Source organism: Abramis brama, assembly GCF_963993115.1.
Source record: "Abramis brama genome assembly, chromosome: 11".
Lineage (NCBI taxonomy): Eukaryota > Metazoa > Chordata > Actinopteri > Cypriniformes > Leuciscidae > Abramis > Abramis brama.
In genome coordinates this window covers 5,081,783-5,106,630 of record NC_139973.1, presented here as the reverse complement: position 1 = coordinate 5,106,630, position 24,848 = coordinate 5,081,783, and the positions used below count along the sequence as shown (strand labels likewise).

Here is a 24,848-nt window from a genome sequence, read left to right as displayed (position 1 = left end):
GACGAGTGTTGTTCATTATTTCGCCTTGTTAAAGTAAACTGTTTTCATTGCTTTACCCCGGTCTTAAAAGAAAAAGATGACTGTGAAAAAAAGCAGTATTTAATTAAATACATTTATGATGGTATTACTACATTTTATTTAACTGAATGCATTTATGGTGAAATTACTATATTTTCAGCTCAATCTGTGTTCATTTTGACCACGAACCATGCGCTGTCACTTTAATTCAGCGTTTGCGGCACAGCAGAAATACACTCGGTGCGGAAACGATCTATACACACCGCTCCTGGAACGGATAAACGGGCCGCAGTGTGAAAGCTCTAACCTGTTAACATGGGTACAAAAAAAAAAAAACGCACTGCAAACAGAGTATGTGTGAAACGGGCGTTCATTTATGAGACCAGCTCCAGTTCACGCGCTGGCGCCTCCGTGTCCTGATTATTGTCTGCTATATTTACTTAAATCCAGGCAATTGGTTGATGAAACACTGATTAAAATTAAGATACAATTAATACAAAACGAAATTCACTTTAAAGAAAGGCTTTGTGCTTTCTGTTTGAGGTCTCTGTGTAAGTTTTAAAGCAGTCTTTTAGTGCCGCTTGGTTGAACGGAGAACACGACCGTAACATTTTTTTTTTTTTTTTTTTTTTTCATAAATGCGATAAAATAAAATAAAATTAATATTTTATGTTCTGTGGAGAGCCAACCCTGCTTCATCCGGTGAGTAGTATTACTTTTGGTTTGCGCAGTGTAATTCACAGATTGGCACCTAAAAGTTAAAGATTTTTTGTGTCATGCATGTTTTATTTCCCTCATATTAAAAATAAAACGCATGTAGACCGATATTTTTCTAATGTCTGGACTCCTTTATTAAGGGAGTATGGATATATACAGATGTTTCACTATTGGTATTAATGCATTTTCTGAGAATTTATATTTCAAGTTTTGACTGCACATATTTTAAAAAAAAAAAAAAAAAAAAAAAAACCGTAGGCCTACTTTAAGATGCTTCTTCGGGTTGAAGGTGGAGTTGGACGCTGAAAGGAGGTTGGTTGCTGGCAAGCAGAGGTTGCACTGCACAGTTATATTTCGTGCTCCCTTCTCTTTCTTTAATGTGAAATGCTGTTTGAATTTCCAAGATAGAAACGCATTCTTGCCCTGGCTCTGTTGTTCCGGCTCCATCTCTACCTCTAGCTCCCGCTGCTCCTCTTCCGACTCCATTGTGACTGATCACGCAAACCGCGCATTTTTTCGTTTTCATATTGGGGCTTCTGGGAAATGCATGGAGTTGCCTTAATTTATTTAGAGAGTGAATAAACTCGTGAAACAGAAGTATCGTTATGTAATCCATTGATTTCAACAATGTAACTGTATTCTAAATACCAACTATTTAAATGGTAACTGTAACGGAATACAGTTACTCATAATTTGTATTCTGAATACGTAACGCCGGTACATGTATTCCGTTACTCCCCAACACTGTTGTTTAACCTTCATTGGTAGTTGGGCGATCAGTAGTCAAATGAGCACTGCATATCAACAATTTTATGTCGATGAACATGAAAAATGACCAGATTACTTTTCTTGAGACTGTGTACAACCTCTTTGGGTAGTGACTAATTTATGTAAGCAAAACTTGTATTAATTAGGCTACATTACAGTGGCTGTATTACACCAGTCCTAACCAGATGCGATAACATTCCAGAAACAAGCCATTTGTTTGTCCACACCAGACACAACGTGACTACGAGATGCGACAAAATCAATCAAAAATCACAGCCGATCAGAAGAGCGTGTGTGGCAGGCTTTCTTGGCGAGCGCAATGCACTCTTAACTAAATGGATAAGGATATAATCACATTTTTAAATATTACACAATTTTAACAACATTAAAAATAATTTTTTTTTTTGTAATATAGCCCCATTAAGTTGTTTTTCACTGAAAGTCTGCTGTTACACTCACATAAATAGTTTTAAAAATACACCAAAAGAGAAAGTATAGAGAATCAAGCTCTTTATTGAGAAAAAAGGTGTTACTTGTCTCATTGTCTGCTGAGGGACCTCGAGTTACAGCGAGTTACAGATGTCAGTGATGGAGCCAGGAAGGAATATACTGATGTGAGAGAGCCAAAGCTTGTGTTATTGGTGGTGACCCCCAGAGCAGCGCAGAGGAATGCCTTCCCTAAGAGAGTTTATTGACATTGTCATTGAGTCATTGAGTTTGAATGCTGTGTAAGCATACACTGTCAGAACATCGCTGAAATATGTAGATTATATTGTGGGTGTAACTAAAATGGGATGTGAGGATTAAATTCAGAATATAAAAACATACACTACTGTTCAAAAGTTTGGAATTGCTAAAACAAATGTTGTTTTTGGAAAGAAATCGATATTTCTGTTGACCAAAGTAGTGTTTAATTTACCAAAAATACATTCAAAAACATTATTCATGTTTGAAATTACTATAGTTTGAAATAACCACAATGTGATCATGAAAACAATCATTTTCAGTGGCCAACAGTGTTTTGGGAAAGCATTCTAATGTGAGAATCTGTTCTTATTCTCCTGGCCAACTGAAACCATTGTGTTACTTAATGAAGTGTGGAAATGGCAATGCAGTCTTTTTTCGGTTTTTGAATTATTGCATGCACTTGTGAAGTTCAGCTATGTGTTCAGAAATGGCCAAAAGAAATAAATTTCTCTATAAATTGATTATTCAGTTCATTTAAAGTCCCCCTGTAGTCAATCATTTCATCCCTTAAAACTCACCCTTGATCACCGAAATGACATATTTAAACGTGTTTTTCTTGAAGAAAATGTTTTGTCATGCCTTAAAATAGCTTGAATGTAACTCTATTACACCCTTGCCTCATTTAGTATACGTGGTTCTATCAATATGCAAATGAGCCCCGCCTCCACTCACTCACAGCAGCTCAGAGATCCACTCGTTGACGATCACACGTTGACATGATTGGTTACAAGGTAGTTTGTGGCGTCAGAAACACCAGTGTTTTCAAACCGTGTTGTTGAGACTGTCTTTGGTTCACTGCAGTTTTAAAGAGAAAATACTCAGCAATGTGTCGACTTTGTGTCGACTTTGCACATGGTTTGTTTTAAAGCATATTAAAAAACACCACAGAGACATAAACAACATTTAAAAGCTTGATTTTCACCACAGGGGACTTTAAGAGATGAAGGTGGTTCTTGAGGGTGCCCAACTTTATCTAAAATAGAAAGCAAAATGGATTTATTCTGAACAGAGGGAACAACCAAAATGCACAACAATAAAGTTGAAGTAAAAGGCAAAATGCAAATCAAATAGGCAGAAAAACATAAAGGCTTGGATAGTACATGATTAGACAGGACTATTATATATGGATAAATCTAAGTATGAGGTCTTGAGCTGTTGTGGGAACAGTTTGATCTGTGATAAGTGTCTTAAAATTAAATCACACTTATAGGAAATGGTGCAGAAAGCATAAATACATAATAACAGTATTTATTTGGAACAAAAAGGCATTTTTAACATTATAACTGTCTTTATTATCATTTTTATTAATTATTGAATTTCACATTGATTTAATAGTTGAATTGTCGTACACCAACAATCAAAAGTTTGGAGTCTGTAAGATTTTTCTAATGTTTTTGAAAGAAGTCTCTTCTGCTCACCACTGCATTTAATTGATCAAAAATACAATAAAAACAGTAATATTGTGAATTATTATTATTATTTTAAATAAATGTATATATCTTAAAATGTTATGTATTCCTCTGATGACAAAGCTGAATTTTCAGCATCATTACTCCAGTCTTCAGTGTCACATGATCCTTCAGAGATCATTCTATTATGCTGATTTGATTAATAGAAAGAACAGCATTTATTTGAAATAGAAATGTTTTACAGCAATATAAATGTCTTTACTGTCTCTTTTCATCAATTTAATGTGCCCTTGTTCTATAAAAGTATTAATATATTTAAAAAAAAACTTATGGACAATAGTGACAAGTAGTGACCTTAATATAACAATAGTGTATATAAGTGTATATCTTTTTTCGCCACCTTGACTATTCCATCTCACCCTGCAGACTTTCCTCGGCTCGTAGCTCTCTCCGCACAAAAGTCATAGCAGGGAAATCTCCCAGAATTCCCTCTTCGGGTCGGGTGGGCGGCAGCGTCTGGGGGCAACAGCCTGAGCAGGTGGACAGAATCTTCCAGGCTTTGAGGAAAGGGCTCAAGTATGTGCAGTCATCGTAGTAGAGTAATGAAGCCATTTGTGGACTGCACACACTAGTTTTGTGTAATGTTAATGACATCTCATCCTGTATAGGGACTACTTGGAAAACCATCAAACAGAGCTGGACTTCCTGTCATCCCAGCAGAGAGACACAAAGAGGAACTCCAGACTGGTGAGACTTTATACTGAGAATAACTTCAACTAGTCCTAATCCATCTTTTTCATGTATTATTATTAACTATTCTTCATTCCTCAGGGTTTTTTCTATGACCTGGAAAAGGTACGTTGTCATTAACAAATGCTAATATTCAATAATTTGAGTGTTTTGTCAAAAATGGTTACAAAATGTAATCTTTTTATGCCCTGCTTGCTAACAACAGGAGATACGAGCCTTAGAAAGATACATACGACGCTTAGAGTTTCAGATTAGTAAGGTAACACAACCTAAAAATACTCATTTAATTTGATTGCGTATGAACACTGGTCAGATTTGTTAAGAATAAACCTGTATTGTGTGAATGTGGATGTCAACAGGTTGAAGAGCTGTACGAGTCGTACTGTATCCAGTGGCGGCTGTGCCAAGGCGCTTTGAACATGAAGAGAGCGTTCTCTCTGTCCCCGTCTTCACGACAGTCTCGAGAGAGTTTACTGGAGCTGAACCGTAACCACAGACACAGCCTGGAGGTAAAGCCTGTCTTGGACAGCATACACACACAACAAACTATAAGTAAGCCATTTGTGTGGTCATTTTCCCAACAAGCGTAAACACTGTGGCTCGGTGGCTCTTTCAAAACATCCCGACCAGCCCAACATAACAAAACGGGCTTAACCACACTCCGCTTTTCCTTTGTTCGCGAATTATATCTAACCAAGTGCGTTGATGAAAAAGAACCTATAATGTAAATTCAAACATCTCACACTCATCTCTACCTGCAGGACATGTGTGTAATGGAAGGAGAACTGGAAATCTTGCTGGGAGAGCTACAAATCAAAATGAAAGGTACATACACAGCACCTCACATATGCAGGAATTTGAGTTCCAGATGAACGTTGGTCTCCTAAACATCTAATATTTTTTCTCTTTTGCTGAGGCAGGGTTGATAGGCTTTGCCCGGCTTTGTCCTGGAGATCAGTATGAGGTGAGGAGGTTTAACCCAACATCCTGTTGCTGGACCAGTTACTGTTGTTATACACTTAAAGGGATAGTTCATCATTTACGCACCCTCATATGTCAGCACACTCCTATTTTCCAGTGAAAATGAATGATTCACTAGAATGATGGGGGGATCATTCATTTCTATTCATTCACTGGAAATTAATGATCAGTTTGGTCTCCCAAACTGACAAAAAAGCACCATAAAAATATATGACTGAAAGAAAGAAAGTCATACGGATTTTGAACGCCATGAGGGTGAGTAAATAATCACAGAACTATCACTTTAATACACAAAAGCAAAAAAGACGTGGAGGCATTTGACCCTTAGCATTTGACCCTAAAACATCACTCTTAATCCAAGACTCGGTGTCTTATCAGCCTATGAAAGACACAAATGAGTTATGGTGCTTTTGAGTTAAAATATTAGGCAGAAATGACATATTTCACCAGCTATTCGATTACATTTTTAAGGCCATGTTTCCAGTGACTTCATGCACAATGGAATGTGGTCACAGGAGCCATCGACTGGCTGATGCACAAGACCACACATTCACACACAGTCGCCCCAAAAACTATTTGGAAAATTTAGATGGTCCATGAATTTCATTGTGTTGGATATCAAAATAAATGCAAACATTATGCTAGACATAAGAGAAAGTCATTCTTAATGGTTGTATGAAGTTCGTCACATTAACTATGGACGTGTTCATGTATCTTTTACAACAATTTTCAACATTCTTTCTTGATTTTGAACAGACATTTTTTCAGTTAAAACCTAACAAACATTTCTTTCGCTAAATGTTTTGCTTGTAAAGTGTGCTCATGCTATTTTTCTTTAATATTAATGCCACTTGGTTTGATATTTTGTTATATAGGTGTTGATCCGGCTGGGCCGTCAGAGATGGAGGATCAGAGGGCGAATCCAGACGGATGACCGACAGCTGTGGGACGAAGAAGAGATGGTCTTCCTCCCTCACATCCATGGGAACTTTGAGATCAAGGTGAGCTCGTCCACGTGTACTCGCGCTCACACCTGCGCAAATACCACTTCCTGTCAGGGTCGTCTACGGGGGTTGTGATGACAGAAGGTTCCAGGGCTTTTGTCCATATACTGTTTGTTAGATCTAAATAGAAGAAACCGCCCACAGACCCCCTGAGAGAGAATGATAGAGATGTTTAACAGACTGCCTGAAGCTTTTTGGACCAGTGTAACAATGCTTATAAAAGGTTTGGTTGTCTGAAATGAATTCCATCCTTGAAAATACAGACATGGAGCCAAACTAATTCAGATGAAAATTATGATTTCCTCTTTCTACTCTCTTAAACCCTTGTCACTCAAAATCAGATCTCAAATATGAAATTTCAAATTAATGGCATGCGGCTTTTTGAGGAGAGGTGTGCTGTTACTTTTCTAAGTGATTTGACATACTATTTTTGTCTGATCAATGATGAAATGGGCAAAAAATCCCCTCAACTAGTAAGCAACCACACAGCAACACTCTAGATAGAAACTCGCTGATATGCATTAAGCTGATGAACATGCTTCAAATTATATCATGGTTTTATCATGGTACTTTTTGACACTGTTAAAGGGGTGGTTGAATATGATTTCACTTTTTTAACTTTAGTTAGTGTGTAATGTTGCTGTTTGAGCATAAACAACATCTCCAAAGTTACAAAGCTCAAAGTTCAAAGCAAAGGGAGATATTTTATTTTAAAGAAATTGCTTTTTAAGGACTACAACAAACGGCTGGTAGGGACTACAGGAGCTTCCTCCCCGGTTAATGACATCACTAACCCTAAAATTTACATAAACCCCGCCTCCGGGAATGTGATTTATAGATTATCAAGACAGAATATGCTAATCAATAACTAGAAGATAACTACACATAAGCTACATAAATTCACCAACTAACCATTCAGAAATGTTGTCTACATGTTGTCACTTCTTCTTGAGTCTCTCCATCTTTCTGACTTCGGTTTGAACATAAAAAGGCTAAAAGTTTTAGAAATTTCCAGTGCATGTCTGTGTGAGGTAAAAGGACACAAGCTCTTGAAGCTCCGCCCTCTGTGTCGGGAGCTGCAGCTCATTTGCATTTAAAGGAACAGACACAAAAACGGTGCGTTTTTGCTCACCCTCAAAAATTGACAACTTTAACATGCTATATAAAAATATCTGTGGGGTATTTTGAGCTAAAACTTCACATACACACTCTGGGGACATCAAAGACTTATTTTACATCTTGTGAAAAGGGCATTATACCACCCCTTTAATGCATGTTACACTGTGTGGTCTCTTGTCCTGTAGGTAACAGAGGTCAAGGGGTTGAGCTCTATCCTGGTCGGTATGGTAACGTGCAGGAGTGCAGATTTTTTCACAGCACGGCCACAGATGATGGTTGTGGACATAACAGAACTGGGAACCATCAAGCTACAGCTAGAGGTGGTTTGGAAGTAAGTGCATGCATGGAGTTTACAAGACAGACAAACTTTTATAAAGTGCTAAAAATGCTACTTAAAAAGTGAATGACAGTGGGCACTTTAAGATATTATTGATCAGGTTTAATATCAGTGACACCAAACTATTGACTTTTACACACCTCTTGTGAAAGTTTGTGTTCAGTACTTTTTTATTTTATTTTTTAAATCAATACTTTTATATAGCAAGGGTTAGAGCTGCATGATTCTGGATAAATTGAGAAGTGCGGGGGTTTTTTTCAACTAAAATGACGTAATTTATTGGAGGTTCTGACAAATTAAGTGCTGCAGTCTGTTTAAAAATGCTTAATTAATTTCAATGAATTATTTTTTAAAAAAAGTCTAAATTTAATGACTCACTCATAAATGAGTGAATGAATCAGCGTTTTTGAACGAACCTCTTGAATGAATGATTCAATGACAAATTCATTTTTTATAATAACAATCACTTTTCGCCACCTACTGGTGTAACGATGTAATTGATATAATCATTATTTTAAGCACCAAGTTACTTTCAAATGGTATTTTACTCTATTTGGATTGCTTCTGATGACATCATTGTTTATATCCGAGCTATAAACTTTTATCTCAGTACTTCTGTGATAATATGATTATTGGTAGCACAGAAATAATAATGAAAGAATGTTTCATATACATGACCACTGCTCTCTCTGGTCAGTGGCAGCGCCAACGCAGATCTGAATGTTCTCTGTGATTTTGTCAAAGGTTTAATAGACACAGACTAATCTTTGTCAAGTAGGAATGAGATCTGCCGGTGTCTGAATCGAGAAAGTGATCTTTTAATGATTAATCATGCAGCTCTAGCAAGGGTGCATTAAATTGATCAAAATAGGCAAAAAAGACTTCTACATTTTAACTTTTAAACACTGTTCAATTGAACTTTCTATTCATCAAAGAATCCAGAAAAAATAAGAAATGTTTCTTTAGCAGCAAATCAGCATATTAGAATGATTTCTGAAGGATCATGTGACACTGAAGACTGGAGTAAGGATGCTGAAAATTCAGCTTTGCATTAACTACATATAACAACGGATACCAGCCACTGTTACAGCGAGGTTACCATTCGTAGGGATAGCTCAGATGCCTTGACAGCACACTTGATGGATAATTTAATGTTCTAACATCTGGATTTCACAAACATGACAAATACAGTAAGAGTGCTATTCACAGAATATTTTAGGCCACTTTTTCATGTAATTGAGTCAACAAGACACTGATCTCGCACACAAACACACCCCCTGTAAAGTACGGCTTTGCTATCAGCTAACACACACCAGCTGTGGAAGAACAGCTGACTGCAGAGAGATGGATAAATAGTCCATCACTACCCCATCCCTCTCACACACACCGATCGAATTACATTGGTTTTTACACAGTCCAGGTGGAAACGATTTTTCATAGCCTCTTTTTACAGCGTCACTAAATTAAACACACCTCACAGCCTGTTCAGCATCTCTCTGTGTGTGTGTGTGTGTGTGTGTGTGTGTGTGTGTTAGTTCACTGCTGTCACCTCATTTTCTTTGGTTCTGCTTAGTCTCTGTTTACAGTGTCACTCTTCATCAACCAGTGATGACAAACACACACTGACACTCCACACATCATGTGTAATAATGTTTTGAGTAGAATAGTGAATGTCAAAAAAAAAAAAAAAAAAACATTGTTTAGAACAAAAGAAATCTATGTTTAGACATAACCTCAGTCTCCATCTAGTATCAAAATTCAGTTGGAAAGTCAGATTACAATGGTTAGATATTGAGTGCTAAACATTCTGATAAAGTAATTTAATTATATATAAATATATAATTTCTGTGGAAACCGTGATACAGTTTTTCAGGATTCTTTGATGAATGGAAAGTTCAGAAGAACAGCATTTAATTGAAACAGAAATCTTTTGTAACATTATAAATGTCTTTACTTACACTTTTGATCAATTTAATGCATCCTTGCTGAATAAAAGTATCATATAAAATAAATCTTTTGTACATTTTTGTATATTTTTAAAAACAGATTTAAAAGTGTAACTTAAAGCGTTTTGAACATCAGTTGGTAGTTTATTGTTGGGTGCAAGTAAGTATAGGAGTTTCAGGGAGACTGAATTATGCTTAAGGACAGGAGTGGGATTATGGGTAAGGTTATGTTTAAGGTTTGAGGTGGGGTTATGTGTAAGGCTATGGTTAAGGTGGGAGGTTGAGGTCACACCTACAATTGTGACTATACGGGTAACAACTAGCTAGATCTGTAGTTAGCTCTAAACACAATGGACATTCCAGTTTAAATCCAAACACCCAATATTTAATCCTTCTGAATTCTGTTTACTGTTCGTGCCTTTTCAGAAAATAATTATTTTGGACATCTAAGCGCACCAGAGTCCATTTTTCTTGACAGTTTCTTGTTCCCTCACTTTTTCTTCCTTTAGTCCATTTGATAGCTCTGAGGTGAGGCCTCTCACAGCGTCCGCCAGCCGCCAGTCCATCCACAGCAGAAAGGGATCCGTATATAGCTGGACACCTCCCAACACACCCAGTTTCACTGAGAAATACTTTCTAGTGAGTTTGTGACCTACAACCACACATACACACACTCCCAGCATGACCGCTCACAAACACTTAAAGGTGAAGTGTGTAATTTCCGAAGCTAAAATATTTTCTCCTATCTTGGTTTAATATGCAGAGACAACGATAACTGAAGCCAGGTGTGCACTGTGAGATTTTATCTGTGCTTTTTGATTGTTATGTGACAGATAGAACAATATGACCCAAGTGAGATCTTGGGTGAAAGCCAATGCAGACTGTGCAAAAAGAAAAAAATCCTCAAGTTGAAATGGTGCAACACAAACCCAAACAAGATTTCTGCTGATGTCGGAAAGGTTTAGTCTGGAGTTTGTCGTCATTGGACAAAAAGACGCTAATGATGCAGAAATTACCCACTTCGCCCTCAATAAACTCTTGTCTTTGCCCTGAAGAGCTTAAATGTCATCACGTGATTTGATCTGTGTTTTTATGCTGTAGTCTATGATGCGTCAGATACAGGATGCAGATGGCTCTTTTTCCATTGGCTCACGTGAATCTAGGGGTGTGTCTCTACTCAGCTACCTTGCTGACTCCACCCAGGCACTTAGTCCTCCTGCCTATGAGAAGACAAGAAACCCGCCACTTACACACCTCCCTGTTCTTGACACTAAGTTACAGGATGATGATCTATCAAAGACGCCCACAGAAGATGTATGAATTGATAGTTTTTTTGTTTTTGTTTATATATACTGTGTGTGTGTATATATATATATATAGTGCTGTCAAAAAGATTTATCGCATCTAACATACATTTTTGTTTACATAATGTGTTTATATATTATTATATTTATATATATTATGTGTGTGTGTCTGTGTGTGCGTGTCTATGTATATATGCATATACACCTATATATATATATAAGGTATATACACACAGACATATAATATATATAAAAATAATATATATACACACACACATATATTATGTAAACAAAAACTTTTAATGTTAGATGCGATTAATTGATTTGACAACACTAATATATGTGAATATATATATATATATATATATATATATATATACAAACGTGTGTGTGTGTATATAAAATCCACCAAAAGCAAAAAGTGATTTATATACGTATAATGATATACGTATATACACACATATATATATATATATGTGTGTGTGTGTATATATATATATATATATATATATATATATATATATATATATATATATATATATATATGTGTGTATATACGTATATAAATCACTTTGCTTTTGGTGGATTTTTTTTATATATACATATTTTAAATATAAAAATATTTTAGATATTAAAATATAAAAAAAAGTCATAATAAATAATATAATATTACTGTATTTTTCAAATTTGTATTATAAGCAATAACCAATTTTATAATAAAATAAATCATTATACATTTTTCATTATTGCTGCTTGGCCCCTAATGATTTTAGTATATTGTTTTATATTTTTATTATTAGCAATAACCACTTTTATAATAAAAATAAAATCATTATTGTAATTTTTTTTATTATATATTTGTTTTAAAATTACATGAAATTGTTGTCTTATATATAAAGAAAACATCTGTTAAGATATTTAACAATTTAAAAAATAAGAAAGCTAAACAGTTGCGTCAGAAATGACTTCTTTCCATGGATAACCTCTAGGCAGAGGAGAGTGTGGAATGGCCCTCGGAGACTGACACAGCTTCCCCCAGTCCTGCGGGCAGCAAGCGAGACTCCATATTCCTCTTCCACCGCTACAGCACGCCTGACATCCTCAAGCAGAATGGAGAGGTGAGCCCTAGCACAGGTGAAGGAGACGCTCAAGAGACGACGGCCGCTGAAGAGGAGACCACGTTCAAGCAGGGACTTGAAGACAGACTTGCACTGAAGGACAGAAAAGCAGGCAAAGCTCAGAAGAGAGCTGTGGCTAAGAGAGTTGGTTCACTGCTAGAGGAACTGAATAAAGAGCTGGAGGAAACAAGCAATGTAGAGACGTTAAAGAAACTAGATCTGCAGATACGCCAACTCAGTCAGGTCTTGAAGGTGAGATCGGTGAATTGATGGATTGATGGACTGGTAGAGTAATTAGAAAAAGAATAATTATAGATGGATGTGTAAATGTGTAAAAACATATCCGGGACATATTTCACCCCAAAATCAAAAGAAGGATTTTTTTTTTAATTATGCCTTTTATTTATTTTTTTAAAGTGTAAAGCAAATAGGCATATTTTATGACCATATTTATATATTTTGTTAAATATATACTTGAAATAATTTTTATGACCATTATTTATATATATATATATATATATATATATATATATATATATATAAATCTTAATGTAAAAAACTTTTTTCTTTTCATTTAATTTGTGGGGTGAAATTGATCTGAACATGTTTTCATGAGATTGACCCTACATTGTGATGGAGTTGGACTGTTTTTCTCTATGCATTGTGGATAAGTATCTGTTTGCTGTTGTCTCATTGACATGTTTTTCATCTTTCCTGATGTTAGAAGGGCCTCGACACTCCACAGATGCCCTCACTAGCAGTAGAGGAAGAGGAAGTGCTGGGCAGTTTCGACTTCCTCTCTGCTGATTGTAATGAAGATGAAATCTCATGTACGGGCAGCATCAGACTCGGGTACACTGGGTAAGTCAAAACCTTTTTAGCTGGGCTGTCCAAGTGAATCCCATAAAGAAATGGCAAAACAATTCAAGAGACAAAAAAAAAAAAAAAAGAACTTGAAAGGCTAAAATGTAGATGTAGTACAACTAATGTAGATGTATAACTAAATGTAGTACAACAAATACTAACATGATGTATAAATACTTTCAAATAAAGTAGCTTTTTTCTCATTACAGAGGTGGGAATGGTACTAAAAAATAGTTTTACTTTTTTTATTGGGGGGGGGGTATAATTTGGACATGTTTTAAAGAATTTAAATGGCAAATCTATTGGTGCAAAAGAAAGATTTTGATCTTCAGCATTGATCCGACCATATGGGCCAATGTCTGTATAAATGCATGCAAAAAAGGAAAGTTGCTGTGCTAACATGTTAAATTAAGACTTAAAGTGCCATCTTGTGGACGAAGTGGAGAAATGCATGAAATGTGCATTCTCACATTTATTTCTCAGGCAAAGGTCAGATGGCTATGCATATTATTTTATGTAATTAACAATCACATATTTAAATAAGATATAATGTTTAATTTACCTTTGCATGGATATCATGATATTCCAAAACTTTTTTTGCATATAAAATTGTAAATCTATTACCTTACAGGTTTCAGAAAAAAATAAATACAAAATTTCTATCTTTATAATAATTAAATTATAAAAATAATAATTTCATTATTAAAAATCAAATAATTTCGGCAAGGCAGGTTTATTTATATTGCACATTTTATACAATGGTGATTCAAAGTGCTTTAAAATTGCTTAAATATATAAATTGTATGTATTTAAGGCCAAACTTTATTTGATTTGATTTCAGGATTGGTTCAGTTAATGAGAACAGCCTGAAAAGCGTGGGTCTGTTATCTCAGGATAAGAACTCTCCATCCTCTGAGGCCATAGGTGAAGCGCAGGTCAGACAGCGAGGAGACGGTACAGTAAAGCCGTCACTCAGTACAGGAGTCTACAGTCTGGATCAAGCTCTTGAAAGCCACCTCAGTGTGTGTGTAGTGCTGTTGAGGGTGAGGAATCAGTCTCATTAGACCAGTGTTGATTAATCACACACTAATCATTATGTAGCCTATTGTTACTTTGTGTAAGTGTGTGCGTAAGCTCAAGTTCTGTCTCCTCCCAGGCACTGAAGCATTCTGACTCCGATCTTGTGCGTGAAGACATCATGGAGGAACTGTCACGGCAAGTTGACGTGCTGGAAAACATCGGTGCTCTGGCGCAGAGGATGATGGATGAAATCTCAGTGACAGAGTGTAAGTCTTGCAAAATACCAGGCCTTGAATGAGTAGCTATACCACTGAGATAGCTCTCCTTAGATCCTAATAATTGAGATTTATAGATTTCCCACAAACACTAATACTAACCTTTAGTTTATGATTGATTGTGGCACATTTTCGTTCCCATAACATCTAAGGGTAACACTAGAATATGTAATATGAGCTATGACTGTTACTTTATACTGTTGGCGGTCACAGGCTCTTCCCCGTGTCAGTGTGAAGCCTTGTATATGCATTAGTCATGTGTGTGGATGTGTCTCAGTGTTGGCCAGAGCTCCTAAGGGGATTGAAGTATTTTGGAAGGACTGCAGCGAGAGTGATTCGCCTTTCTGCTGCCCTGCGGATGGTTTTCTCAGGACACTGCGCAAACATTACATCCACAAAGTCAAAGCCAAACAGCCAGGCCAGACTGATGCAGGTGCAGATGTTCTCTTCTAATGTTCCTTAAAAATGTAATCCACAAACTACTGAAATAAAAAAATACCCTAGGCAGATTGGAATGAAATAAAAGAATAATGTTACAGTATATTCTATTCTTTCTTGAGAATATCATTCACTAAAATATTGTACTCATTTCTGCAGGATATTTCTATTCTATTCTATTTTTTTTTTAAGTATTTTTTTTATATATATATTTCTATTGTAATATATATTTTTAAATAGTATTTTTTAATTTTTTAATAATTTAAAAAGCTATGTATAAATAATTTTATAAAATAAAAAACGAAATAATACTTAATTGTCCTTGAAATAATATTTGTATAATAAAATAAATGTATATTCTTGTCCCTACGAATTTAATAATTCATTTTCAAACAACTGAAATCCCTCAATTTGTAAATAAATATCTAATCATCTAAATATAATATCTAATAATATATATGGAATAATTGCATATCATTTTATAGTATAATTTACTATAATAGTATAATTTTATTATATTTTAAATTATATTATTTTATTATATATTGTTATTTTACTATATTTGAATTATAGTATAATATTATATTTTAATTAGGGCTGTCAAAAGATTAATCACGATTAATCGCATCCAAAATAAAAGTTTGTGTTTACATAATATATGTGTGTGTACTGTGTATAATTATTTTGTATATATAAATACACACACATGCATGTATATATTTAAGAAATATTTGCATACATATACTGTATATATATTTATATAGTTTATATTATATATAAATATAATTTTTTTTATATATAAATAACACATTTTTCTTAAATATATACATGCATGTGTGTGTATTTATATATACAAATTTAATTATACACAGTACACACACATATATTATTAAAAACAAACTTTTATTTTGGATGCGATTAATCGCGATTAATCTTTTGACAGCCCTAATTTTAATTGTTCTATTCATTGTATCTTATAATTAAGATCTCTTCGAAATAATACTTAAATGTCTTTTGAAATAATCTAATAAACTTTGTATAATAAAGTAAATGTATGGTTTATTCATTGTCATTGTCAACTAAAATATCTAATATTTTATTATATATAAAACAATTGTATATATTTTATTTTACTATATTACTATTATTATTATATTTAGTGTTTCATCAGAATTTAATTCTTAAACTAGCATCCAATAATTTGTAAAATAATAAATATATGTTGCGTTGTCTTTATCCAGAACTAGTCTTCTAAGGTCTAGATGTTTGTGGTTTTCTTTGGTCCTGCAGTGTTCAGTCAGTTGCTGTATCAGGTGCAGTGCAGCTGTATGATGGCGTCTGTGACTCTGTGCACTACAGACCGAGTGACTGTGTTTCAGCTCTTAGTCTACCTCAACAGATGGAGTATAAGTGACTTTGGGGAGCACATCTCTCTCCTCTCTAAAGAAGGTAACAGCACAGAGTGCTTGCAGACACATCTCGCTTTAGGATGCAAACGTCACAGAAACTAGGCTTAAATACAGATGCTTCTGTCCTCGATGGTTCCCTGCGAGTTTACTGCTTTCAGCATCAATCAATCACCTTCAAGGATTCTTCTCATTAGATCTCATTAAGAGACTTCCCCCTGTCTTTCTCCCTCGGATCGGCTTGCTGCAGTGTATCTGATAGCCTGTCTGGAGAGTCCCAAGAGGAGGCGAGCTCTGCAAAAGCTGAAAGGGAAGCGCATCTCTGAGCTGCAGCCGACAGGACGAGTCCTCCAGCTCCTGGCCAAGCTACAGACAGACGCCAATCACAAGGTGTCTTCAGCGGCCTCGTCCTGCCTCGGCAGAGCCTCGCGCTCCAAATCCTTCAGGACAAAGGTAGAAGAAGCCTGAAGGCCTGTTCACATCATGGATGATAATGAGATAGTATTAAAAATAACTCTAAATATAAAACAATTGCTGAGTCCGCACCACAACTATTACGAAAATGGCAGATTGTTGGAATCACTTTCAAAATATTTTTTTACAGCTTATGATCTGACAGCCAATCAAAATCCATCCTACTTTAAATAGCTTGAGCATTTAATGTGGCAGACCGCACAGAATGTATAATACACAGAATGTTATTGTGTGTTGGTGTGGACGCTAATATAGGTAAATCTTCATAGTTATCGTTCTCGGTGTGAATGGGCCTTAACTTGCTATCAAACACAAATACTACTTCACAAAGCTATCTTTCTTATTGTTATCTAATGTAATCACATTCAAGCATTTTCAAGTGTGGATTAATAGAGCTGAGCTTTTCATGTGATATAGTTGTGTGGCTTTTTATAGGCAGTGGTTCACTACACAGACCTGTTGAAAAACAGCAACACACACGTGCGGCATGAGGCCTGTCTGGCTCTGAAAAGTCTGAAGGTACATTTTTTTTTACTTTTTTACCTTTTACTGCTGTTGATATTTATGATGCAATCAAAAGTGACACTTGAGACATTTATAATGTCATTTTGAAAATTCTGTTCTTTTGAATTTTCTATCCATCAAAGAACCCTGAAAACACTATCACTTTTCCCAAAAACATTATGAAGCAGCACAACTGTGTTCAACATTGATAATAATAAGAAATGTTTCTTGAGCAGCAAATCAGCATATTAGAATGATTTCTGAAGGAACTGGAGTAATGATGCTGAAAATTCAGCTTTGCATCACAGGAATAAATTACATTTTAAAATGTATTCAAATAAAAAACAGTTATTTTAAATTGAAATAATATTTCACAATATTACTGTTTTTGCTGTATTTTTGATCAAATAAATGCAGGCTTGATGAGTATAAGAGACTTCTTTCAAAAACGTGTAAAAATCCTACAGACTCTAAATTTTGAGTGTTAGAGAATATGCATTTGTGTGATGAGTTTTGTGTGTATTATTTGAGATGATCAGTTGAGATGAAGAGGTTTTGTGTTTTCTCAGGCCTCAGAGAGTGCAGAGCATGTAGCTGAGCTGTGGCGCTCCGCAGACGAAGACCTGAGGAACGCCGCACGAGAGACCGTACTGTCCTTTGGTACGTGACCCTTAAGCTGTAATTACTGCTGTATTTCTCACTCTATCAGCACATACATACGCTTGCTTTGCTGCCTAGTCAGTCAGTCAGTAGCTATGTTTCCATCCAAAGTTGCGAATTTAACTTGTGTGCAAAATTTGGAATATTGCCTAAAACATTTGCGAATAAAGCAGCATTTCCATCCCAAGTGTTCAAGAGAACAAAACATCACTTCATGGGAAATTGGCAGAAAATATTCTCTGTAATAAAAATGGAAGTTGCTGCAATTGGAGAAGCCACTGTGGCTCTTTTTTCACAAATTATAAATGACTTGCACCTTGGAGCACACAGACGAAAGCAATAAACGCCTTCATGTTCAGATGCCTGATGTTTGTGTATGCAATCATGTGAGACAGTTCTGGGAAGTTATTATACCAAATCATATTGATGACATTAATCTGTAAAGCAGTTCTGCAAAAAAAAACGATGTCATCGTCCAGCTCAGTTCAGTTCTCATTCAACTGTGTCAGTACAGTCAAATCAATAATTGTTTTAATATTGTTGAATATTAAGCGTCCCCAACTGAGCAAGCCAGAGGCGACAGTGGCAAGGAACCCAAACTCCATCAGGTGACAGAATGGAGAAACCAGGCTCAGTCTAGTTCTCCTCTGGCCAACGAACAAACACGGTGTGATTATGATTCAGGCTCCATCACAAGTCAGAAATCATCATAGCATTCAAATATTCATCTAGTTCCTTTTGCTTAAAGATCGGATTCATCACGCCAGAATGGAGTCGAAACTGGCCAGAGGACCTGTCTGGTTCTTGTGGTCTCTGCTGAGGATCTGTGCCGATGGCTGTCGTGTCGATGAGGCCTTCACAGGGGATTGTCTAGTAGACAGAATCTCTGCTGACATTCAGGGATGTGTTGTGGTCGTGTCTAGCTACAGGTCCACCATCTGATCTGGATATGGACCAGATCGGGCTGACTACGGTAACCTCGGGATAAGGATGAGGCTGACAGACTAATATTAGCGTAGATGCCTTTCTTCTTACGATGTAACAAGTACATCGGGTGTTCTAGGAAGTGTTCCCAGTTCCGGCTGACCTAATTCCTGCAGCCTAACAATCCTTTAACGGATGTGAATTATAGAAATGTGATAATGTGTATGCCAAGGTAAAGAGATGTGTTTTAAGTCTAGATCTAAACTGACAGAGTGTGTCTACCGAACAATGCTAGGAAGACTGTTCCAGAGTTTGGATGCTAAATAGGAAAAGAGCTTGCTCAAGTACTGAGGAGCTAAACCATTTAGTGCTTTGTAAGTAATTAGCAAGATTTTAAAATGTATACGATGTTTAATAGGGAGCCAATGCAGTGTTGACAGAACCGGGCTTATATGGTCATACTTCCTGTTTCTGGTAAGAACTCGAGCTAATGCGTTTTGGACCAGCTGGAGCAGGGCAACCAGCCAGAGCATTACAATAATCTAGCCTTGAGGTCATGAACGCATGAACTAACTCAGTGTTTGTCACTGAGAGCTTGTGTCGTAATTTAGAAATATTTTTAAGATGGAAAAATGTGGTTTTACAGATGTTGGAAATAAGATTGGTATCAAAGAGCACACGCAGGTTCCTAACTGACGACGAAGACTTGATAGAACATCCATCAAGTGTTAGACAGTATTCTAGGTTATTACATGCAGAGTTTTTGGTCAAATTTTTTTTATATCAACTATGCATTCCTTTAATTTTGTGAATTGGTAAGTTTTGTCAGGGCGCATCATCAGCATAACAGTGAAAACACCATTTTATCCAGTCACATCCTCTGTTGAGGCAGTCATGTGAGTTTTTTGTTTGATTTATTCAGTAAATGTGTTTCCATTGTAGTTTATGTCAATGTCTTCTTACCGCATAAAAAAATGATCTGCCTCAATTGAGCTCATACGTTTTTATGGGGATTTTTTTAATTTTAGCATTTCCATCCAGTTTTTTTTTTAATGCGATAACCCAAACTTTGCATAATTTTTTTTTTTTTTTATGACCATTTTCCTAATAAGTTTCTTTTCATTCACAGGGAATCATATATGTTCACACAAGTGCTTATCTTCTTTTAAATTACATGTAATTTATCCCCATACTACATATAACACTTCTTGTAAAGTGCAGAGGTGCCGTCACCGTTGTTTAGTGTTGTTTCCCAGACTGAACCCTTGTTCTTTCTTAGGTAAGAAAGGTCACATGGCATTCCAGCGCATGGATCAGATCTATGAGCTACAGGACGAGGCTTACAAGAACCTGGAAACAGAAATCACAATCTTATAGGACGATCACAAACTCAATCTGTTACCTGATTGGATGGTGCTGAGACTGCGAGGTTTTGACTGAATACATTCCATCTGTGTGTACACATATTGCCAAGTATTTAATATGCAGTTTTATTATTTTCTTTTTATGTAATTTTAATTTTGAATTTTAAGTGAAATATTTATAAATAAACTGTCTTCTATATTTCATATGTATCAAAATGAGTAAACATGAAAAATATTGATAATAAATGTACATAAGAGAACTTCTGACTTGTTCAATTACTGTGTAAAACCACTATAACAACTTCCCCATAATAAACAACCCAAAATCAAATGATTAATATGCTCACATCTCCAAACATCAACAGTTTGGATTAGTTTACATAAAATTGTCTGTAACACTTTTCCATTTTTAACATTACTTAACATACTTCTAAAGCATTTATTGATCTTAATTCATATTAATTTAAACATTTACTAATACATTATTAAAATAAAAAGTTCTGTCAATTGAATAGACCTGAGCTAACATTAATTAAAATGAATAGTTGTATTTTTATCAAGTAACATTCTAGTTATAGTTAATGTAATGTATCTTATCAAATTGTCTTCTACATTCCCAAGCAATCCATTCCATGTCAAGGTTTTTCATCATACCAGGATGAGTGTCACAGTATTTTACAAAAATCTCACAAATGGAGCTCATTCTTCACATCAACCAAAATAAAATGATTTTGTCTATTTTGTATAAAGGAAGTGCAAAAAAAAATTCAGACTTTGTTACTTTCATGGTAATTAAGCACATTTTCCCCATCAAATTCTCATATCTGTAAAATAATTATGAAATTATATTTGATAATTATTTTACAGTAATGAGAATTTGATGGGGAAAATAAACTTAATTACCATGAGTGCATTTTTTTCTTTTGAGGTAAAATATGACCTGAACCTTTCTTGACTTTATTTTTTAATGCCAATTTTAAAGGCGAGAACAGAATATGACAAATAATAAACTATAAATTTCAATTTGATAGAATTTTTTTATTGACATTTTTAAAACATCTGTATGAATAAAACCTTTGCCTAGTGAGCAGGGGCCTATACTATGAGCCGGTTTAAGTGGCTAGCCTGATATGTTTGATTAGTTTGCACCAACCCTGGCTTTTAGGCACTGTGAAAGTGGTTTCGCTTTTAGCAGTGTTCATTGCCATTGTAACTTACGCTCCACGGCTAACCTGGTCCAGGTCAGGTGATATTCCAGGTAAGAGGTTGCAAACCGAAGTTGGACCAATCAGCTGTGAGCAAAGTGACACATGTCTGAAGCGATAAAGTCACTCCACCTGTTTCTGCTCCAAATTAAAGGTCACTACACAGCAAATGATTTTTAAAGACAAAATCATCCGGCTTTTAGTAATGCTTATTTAGAATAATAAATAATATCTAAATCATACAAAATTATGTAATTATTGTACCCTTAATCAATCACACATGTACAATTTTAGTTCAATTATTATTATGCAGTTTAATTGAATAAATATATAAAGGTAATATAAATATGCTGAAAAATGTTAAATTTTCTCTACCTTTATCAAATGTATAAACTAACTTCACAACTTTTACGTGCACTGATATAGCAAGACTTTGTATTTTAGTTGTCCTCTTTCATAGACAGCTATTTTCATCTTGCTGTGTAAATTTGTATAAATTCTTTATATTTTTCAATCTGGTAATATTCTGTAGCGAATCGCGCTGCTTCTCTCGTGAGAAATGAATCTGTTTCACTCTTTCTCAGCATGTGATTGGCTGTTCGCTACTGATGTCACACCTAAACTCAGGATCAAAGCCTGAGTTGACAGAGAAAGCCTGGTTGGATTGGTTTGGTTTTGTCAGCTCAAAACTAACCCTGTAACCCTGAGTTTGTTCAACTACCATCATGGTACAGGCCCCCGGTCTGTCGAGTAAAACTGCTTTGATGAGACTCACCCTGCACTATGGGTTGTATTTGCTCAACCAAGAAATTCCCCCAGAGAAATGAATGTTTATTTTGGATGGGAAAAAAAATAATTTCATGATTGATCCACACAGCTGTTCTGAAGTCGTTATAGCATCACAGTGTCAAAAAGACGACAATTTTTCATCTGCACACACACAGCAGCTGGACTTTGATCATTAGAAACTTTATTGAATTAAAAGTGGTGACAGCATTTGAGCTGACTCAGCAGTGTATAAGCACGCCTTCAGCTCAACGTACACAACAAAATTCATCCGCCGTTTATCCGCTTAACACTTGGACTCATACTGATTATTGACACCCAAAATCGCAATATACCAACGTATACACACGCACACACATTATCATCTACCCCTTTGGAAAAATTCAGCATTCAGAAATGAAAAAGTGCACCGAACACAACGAGAATGGAACCCATGCAAGCTTCAGACGCCCTTCGCCGCGGGGAGGAGACTCAAGTCAGGGAGCGAGGGCGCTTTGTTACGGGTTACAGCGGAGAGCGGTTTTCAACATGGGTAGAGCGAACTGAAACTTCCCAGCATTCCCCGTGGCTCTTCTACTATCAGTCCGGGGTTGAGACGGCCCGGGGTCTGGGGGTGAAAACCGAGTCTAGGTGCCCACAATGTTGGGGTCGTGTGTGGAGTCCGGCAGTGGAGAATCGTGGCAGTGGTACAGAAAGCAGTTTCCCCAGCAGCTGTAGCAGATGAGGAACAGCGCCGCCAGGAAGACTAAGGCACAAATGGTACACGGCTTCCTCTCCAACAGGAAGCTGAGCAGGTAGAAGCCCATGAACATGGAGTGGTTGAACCACAGGGCTGGATTCAACGGTTTGGGGATCAGGAGGACCGGGAGTAACCACTGGAGGCAGTACATGGTCTCTGCGTGTGGAGGGCCGCCTAGTTTGAGCTCAGATATCTGACGTGACGCTACACAATCACAAATCCCCTGTGTATCTGCAAGGGATTAGACACAGTATCCAAATACCAGGCGAGGCCTTTGGAGAAGGAGAGAGAAAGAGAAAACAATTTGATACTCGACTCACACCACCTTATAAGGAACCGAGGTCAAAACGATCCGTGTGTATTTTAAGAGATTGTGCAGCTGAAGGCTATTTTTAGTTCCTGGCCTTGAGTCTAACTTCTATCTACATAAATATGACAGCACCTTAAGTCGTATGTGACTAGCGCTACTTAAACGCTTGATTTTGTCAAATGTTTCAGAAGAGGAAGATTTAATAGACATTAATCTCATACTGGAACAGTTAGGCTATTTTAGTAGCTTAGCATACATTTAAAAGAATTAGGGGTGTGCAACATATATATATATATATATTTTTTTTTTTAAGAGCAAAACAACCATATATATACATTTTTTTTCCCCATTTAGACTGATATTACACTGTTTACATGAAGGATTGACAATCTACAAAAGTGATAGAAATGTGGCAACTAGTGTGACAATTAATTATTGACATATCCAATTGTTCAGTTTATATTTTTATTAAAAATGTTTAGGATTATGACAAAAAGCCAAAACTCGTAATAAAAACCCTAGTTTTCTAAGAAAATGATAAACGTTTCCCAATTTAGACTGGCATTCCTTACACTGTTTACACGAAGGATCGACTAAACAAAACAAAAAAAGATACAAATTTAATAATTAGTGAGGTATTGTAATTAATTATGTACACTTCCAATATTTCACTTTGTGTTTGGATAATTGTTCTTCTTTGCACACCCCAGACATTTTAAATGCGAATTTCCCATTTTGACTTCCCACACCGTTTACACGAATGATAGACAATAAACAACAAAATGTTATAAATCTGGCAAGTAGTGTGACATTGTAGTTAATTATGAACATATCCAAAAAGTCAGTTTGTGTTTTTAAATCATGTAAAAAATATATAAAAAAAATAAAGAAAAAAAACACATATGAACAATAAAAACATTGTGATGTTAGCTTGATTGCTAACCGGATATCTAGCATGTGGCTAGGTGTTACACGAAAATAAACTTTCCGACCACAAATGTAAACATATATAAGTGTGGCAGTGTCAAATAAGCAAGCTTTAAAACTCAAAAAGACTGAAATGATCATGTTCAGACCTGCCATTCTTTAAATTCAATCCCGATCGTGCATATACGCCGTCGCCATTGAGCTCTTTAGGTGATTGCGTAGATTTGTGGAACTCTAAGGACCCGACCGACGGCCTGTGTCCCACAGATGCCTGATGAAAATTCATTCACTGTTTTCCTCTAAGATGTAAATGACCAAAGATTAATTTTTATATCGTTATTTTAGCATTTCTCTCTCAGTTTGTTTTATTACATACGCATGCCCTTTTACCAAAGTAGTGTGTCCAAAAATGCCATGGTTTTTGTATCAGTCTAGTCTACCCATCATCACGCCCGTTTTCTAAATTGGATATAGCGTGTTTATTATTGATGTAAGGTTGAAAGAAAAAAATGTGTATCTTTGTATAATAAAGCAAACTATTGTAATGTGTTTTGCTGACCTATATGTCTACATACTGATGCCATTGGTCCAACACCTGGTTTTTAGTGCTTATGATGCATCCATTTGTGCATCCCATACCATTCAGAACTGGGAACTAATTAGAAACGCATTGTGTGTGTGTATTTTGTATTTTGCATTGTTGGGACCAAATGTCCCACAAGGATAGTAAAACC

The 24,848-nt window shown here is 35.9% G+C and overlaps 2 protein-coding genes across 3 annotated transcripts in view; one reads left to right on the top strand and one right to left on the bottom strand.

Annotated features, from left to right (window-relative positions):
- Positions 1 to 20,407, top strand: part of ripor3 (RIPOR family member 3) — a 40,150-nt gene extending 19,743 nt beyond the window's left edge. For both annotated transcript variants that reach the window (XM_084128389.1, XM_084128390.1), the window contains exons 3-23: positions 4,086 to 4,235; positions 4,328 to 4,406; positions 4,491 to 4,514; positions 4,615 to 4,668; positions 4,769 to 4,918; positions 5,171 to 5,234; positions 5,330 to 5,373; positions 6,266 to 6,391; positions 7,699 to 7,844; positions 10,306 to 10,435; positions 10,898 to 11,110; positions 12,090 to 12,470; positions 12,943 to 13,079; positions 13,924 to 14,125; positions 14,239 to 14,368; positions 14,655 to 14,810; positions 16,106 to 16,264; positions 16,472 to 16,674; positions 17,131 to 17,214; positions 17,769 to 17,859; positions 20,063 to 20,407. In XM_084128389.1, coding sequence (XP_083984515.1) covers positions 4,086 to 4,235; positions 4,328 to 4,406; positions 4,491 to 4,514; positions 4,615 to 4,668; positions 4,769 to 4,918; positions 5,171 to 5,234; positions 5,330 to 5,373; positions 6,266 to 6,391; positions 7,699 to 7,844; positions 10,306 to 10,435; positions 10,898 to 11,110; positions 12,090 to 12,470; positions 12,943 to 13,079; positions 13,924 to 14,125; positions 14,239 to 14,368; positions 14,655 to 14,810; positions 16,106 to 16,264; positions 16,472 to 16,674; positions 17,131 to 17,214; positions 17,769 to 17,859; positions 20,063 to 20,160 — 2,821 coding nt within the window. In that variant the 3' untranslated portion in view covers positions 20,161 to 20,407. The remainder of the gene's footprint in view (positions 1 to 4,085; positions 4,236 to 4,327; positions 4,407 to 4,490; positions 4,515 to 4,614; positions 4,669 to 4,768; positions 4,919 to 5,170; positions 5,235 to 5,329; positions 5,374 to 6,265; positions 6,392 to 7,698; positions 7,845 to 10,305; positions 10,436 to 10,897; positions 11,111 to 12,089; positions 12,471 to 12,942; positions 13,080 to 13,923; positions 14,126 to 14,238; positions 14,369 to 14,654; positions 14,811 to 16,105; positions 16,265 to 16,471; positions 16,675 to 17,130; positions 17,215 to 17,768; positions 17,860 to 20,062) is intronic.
- A 1,893-nt stretch (positions 20,408 to 22,300) lies between these two features.
- blcap (bladder cancer associated protein) lies at positions 22,301 to 24,376 on the bottom strand. Its single transcript, XM_084127840.1, has 2 exons — positions 24,264 to 24,376; positions 22,301 to 23,149 (listed from the first exon to the last, which is right to left on the bottom strand). Exon 2 carries the CDS (start codon positions 23,026 to 23,028, stop codon positions 22,765 to 22,767), a length of 264 nt encoding a protein of 87 aa, XP_083983966.1. The 5' UTR covers positions 23,029 to 23,149; positions 24,264 to 24,376; the 3' UTR covers positions 22,301 to 22,764.
- Positions 24,377 to 24,848: the final 472 nt, after the last annotated feature.

Coding starts and splice junctions, on each gene's coding strand:
- blcap (XM_084127840.1), bottom strand. CDS start 23,028: ATGTACTGCCTCCAGTGGTTACTCCCGGTCCTCCTGATCCCCAAACCG.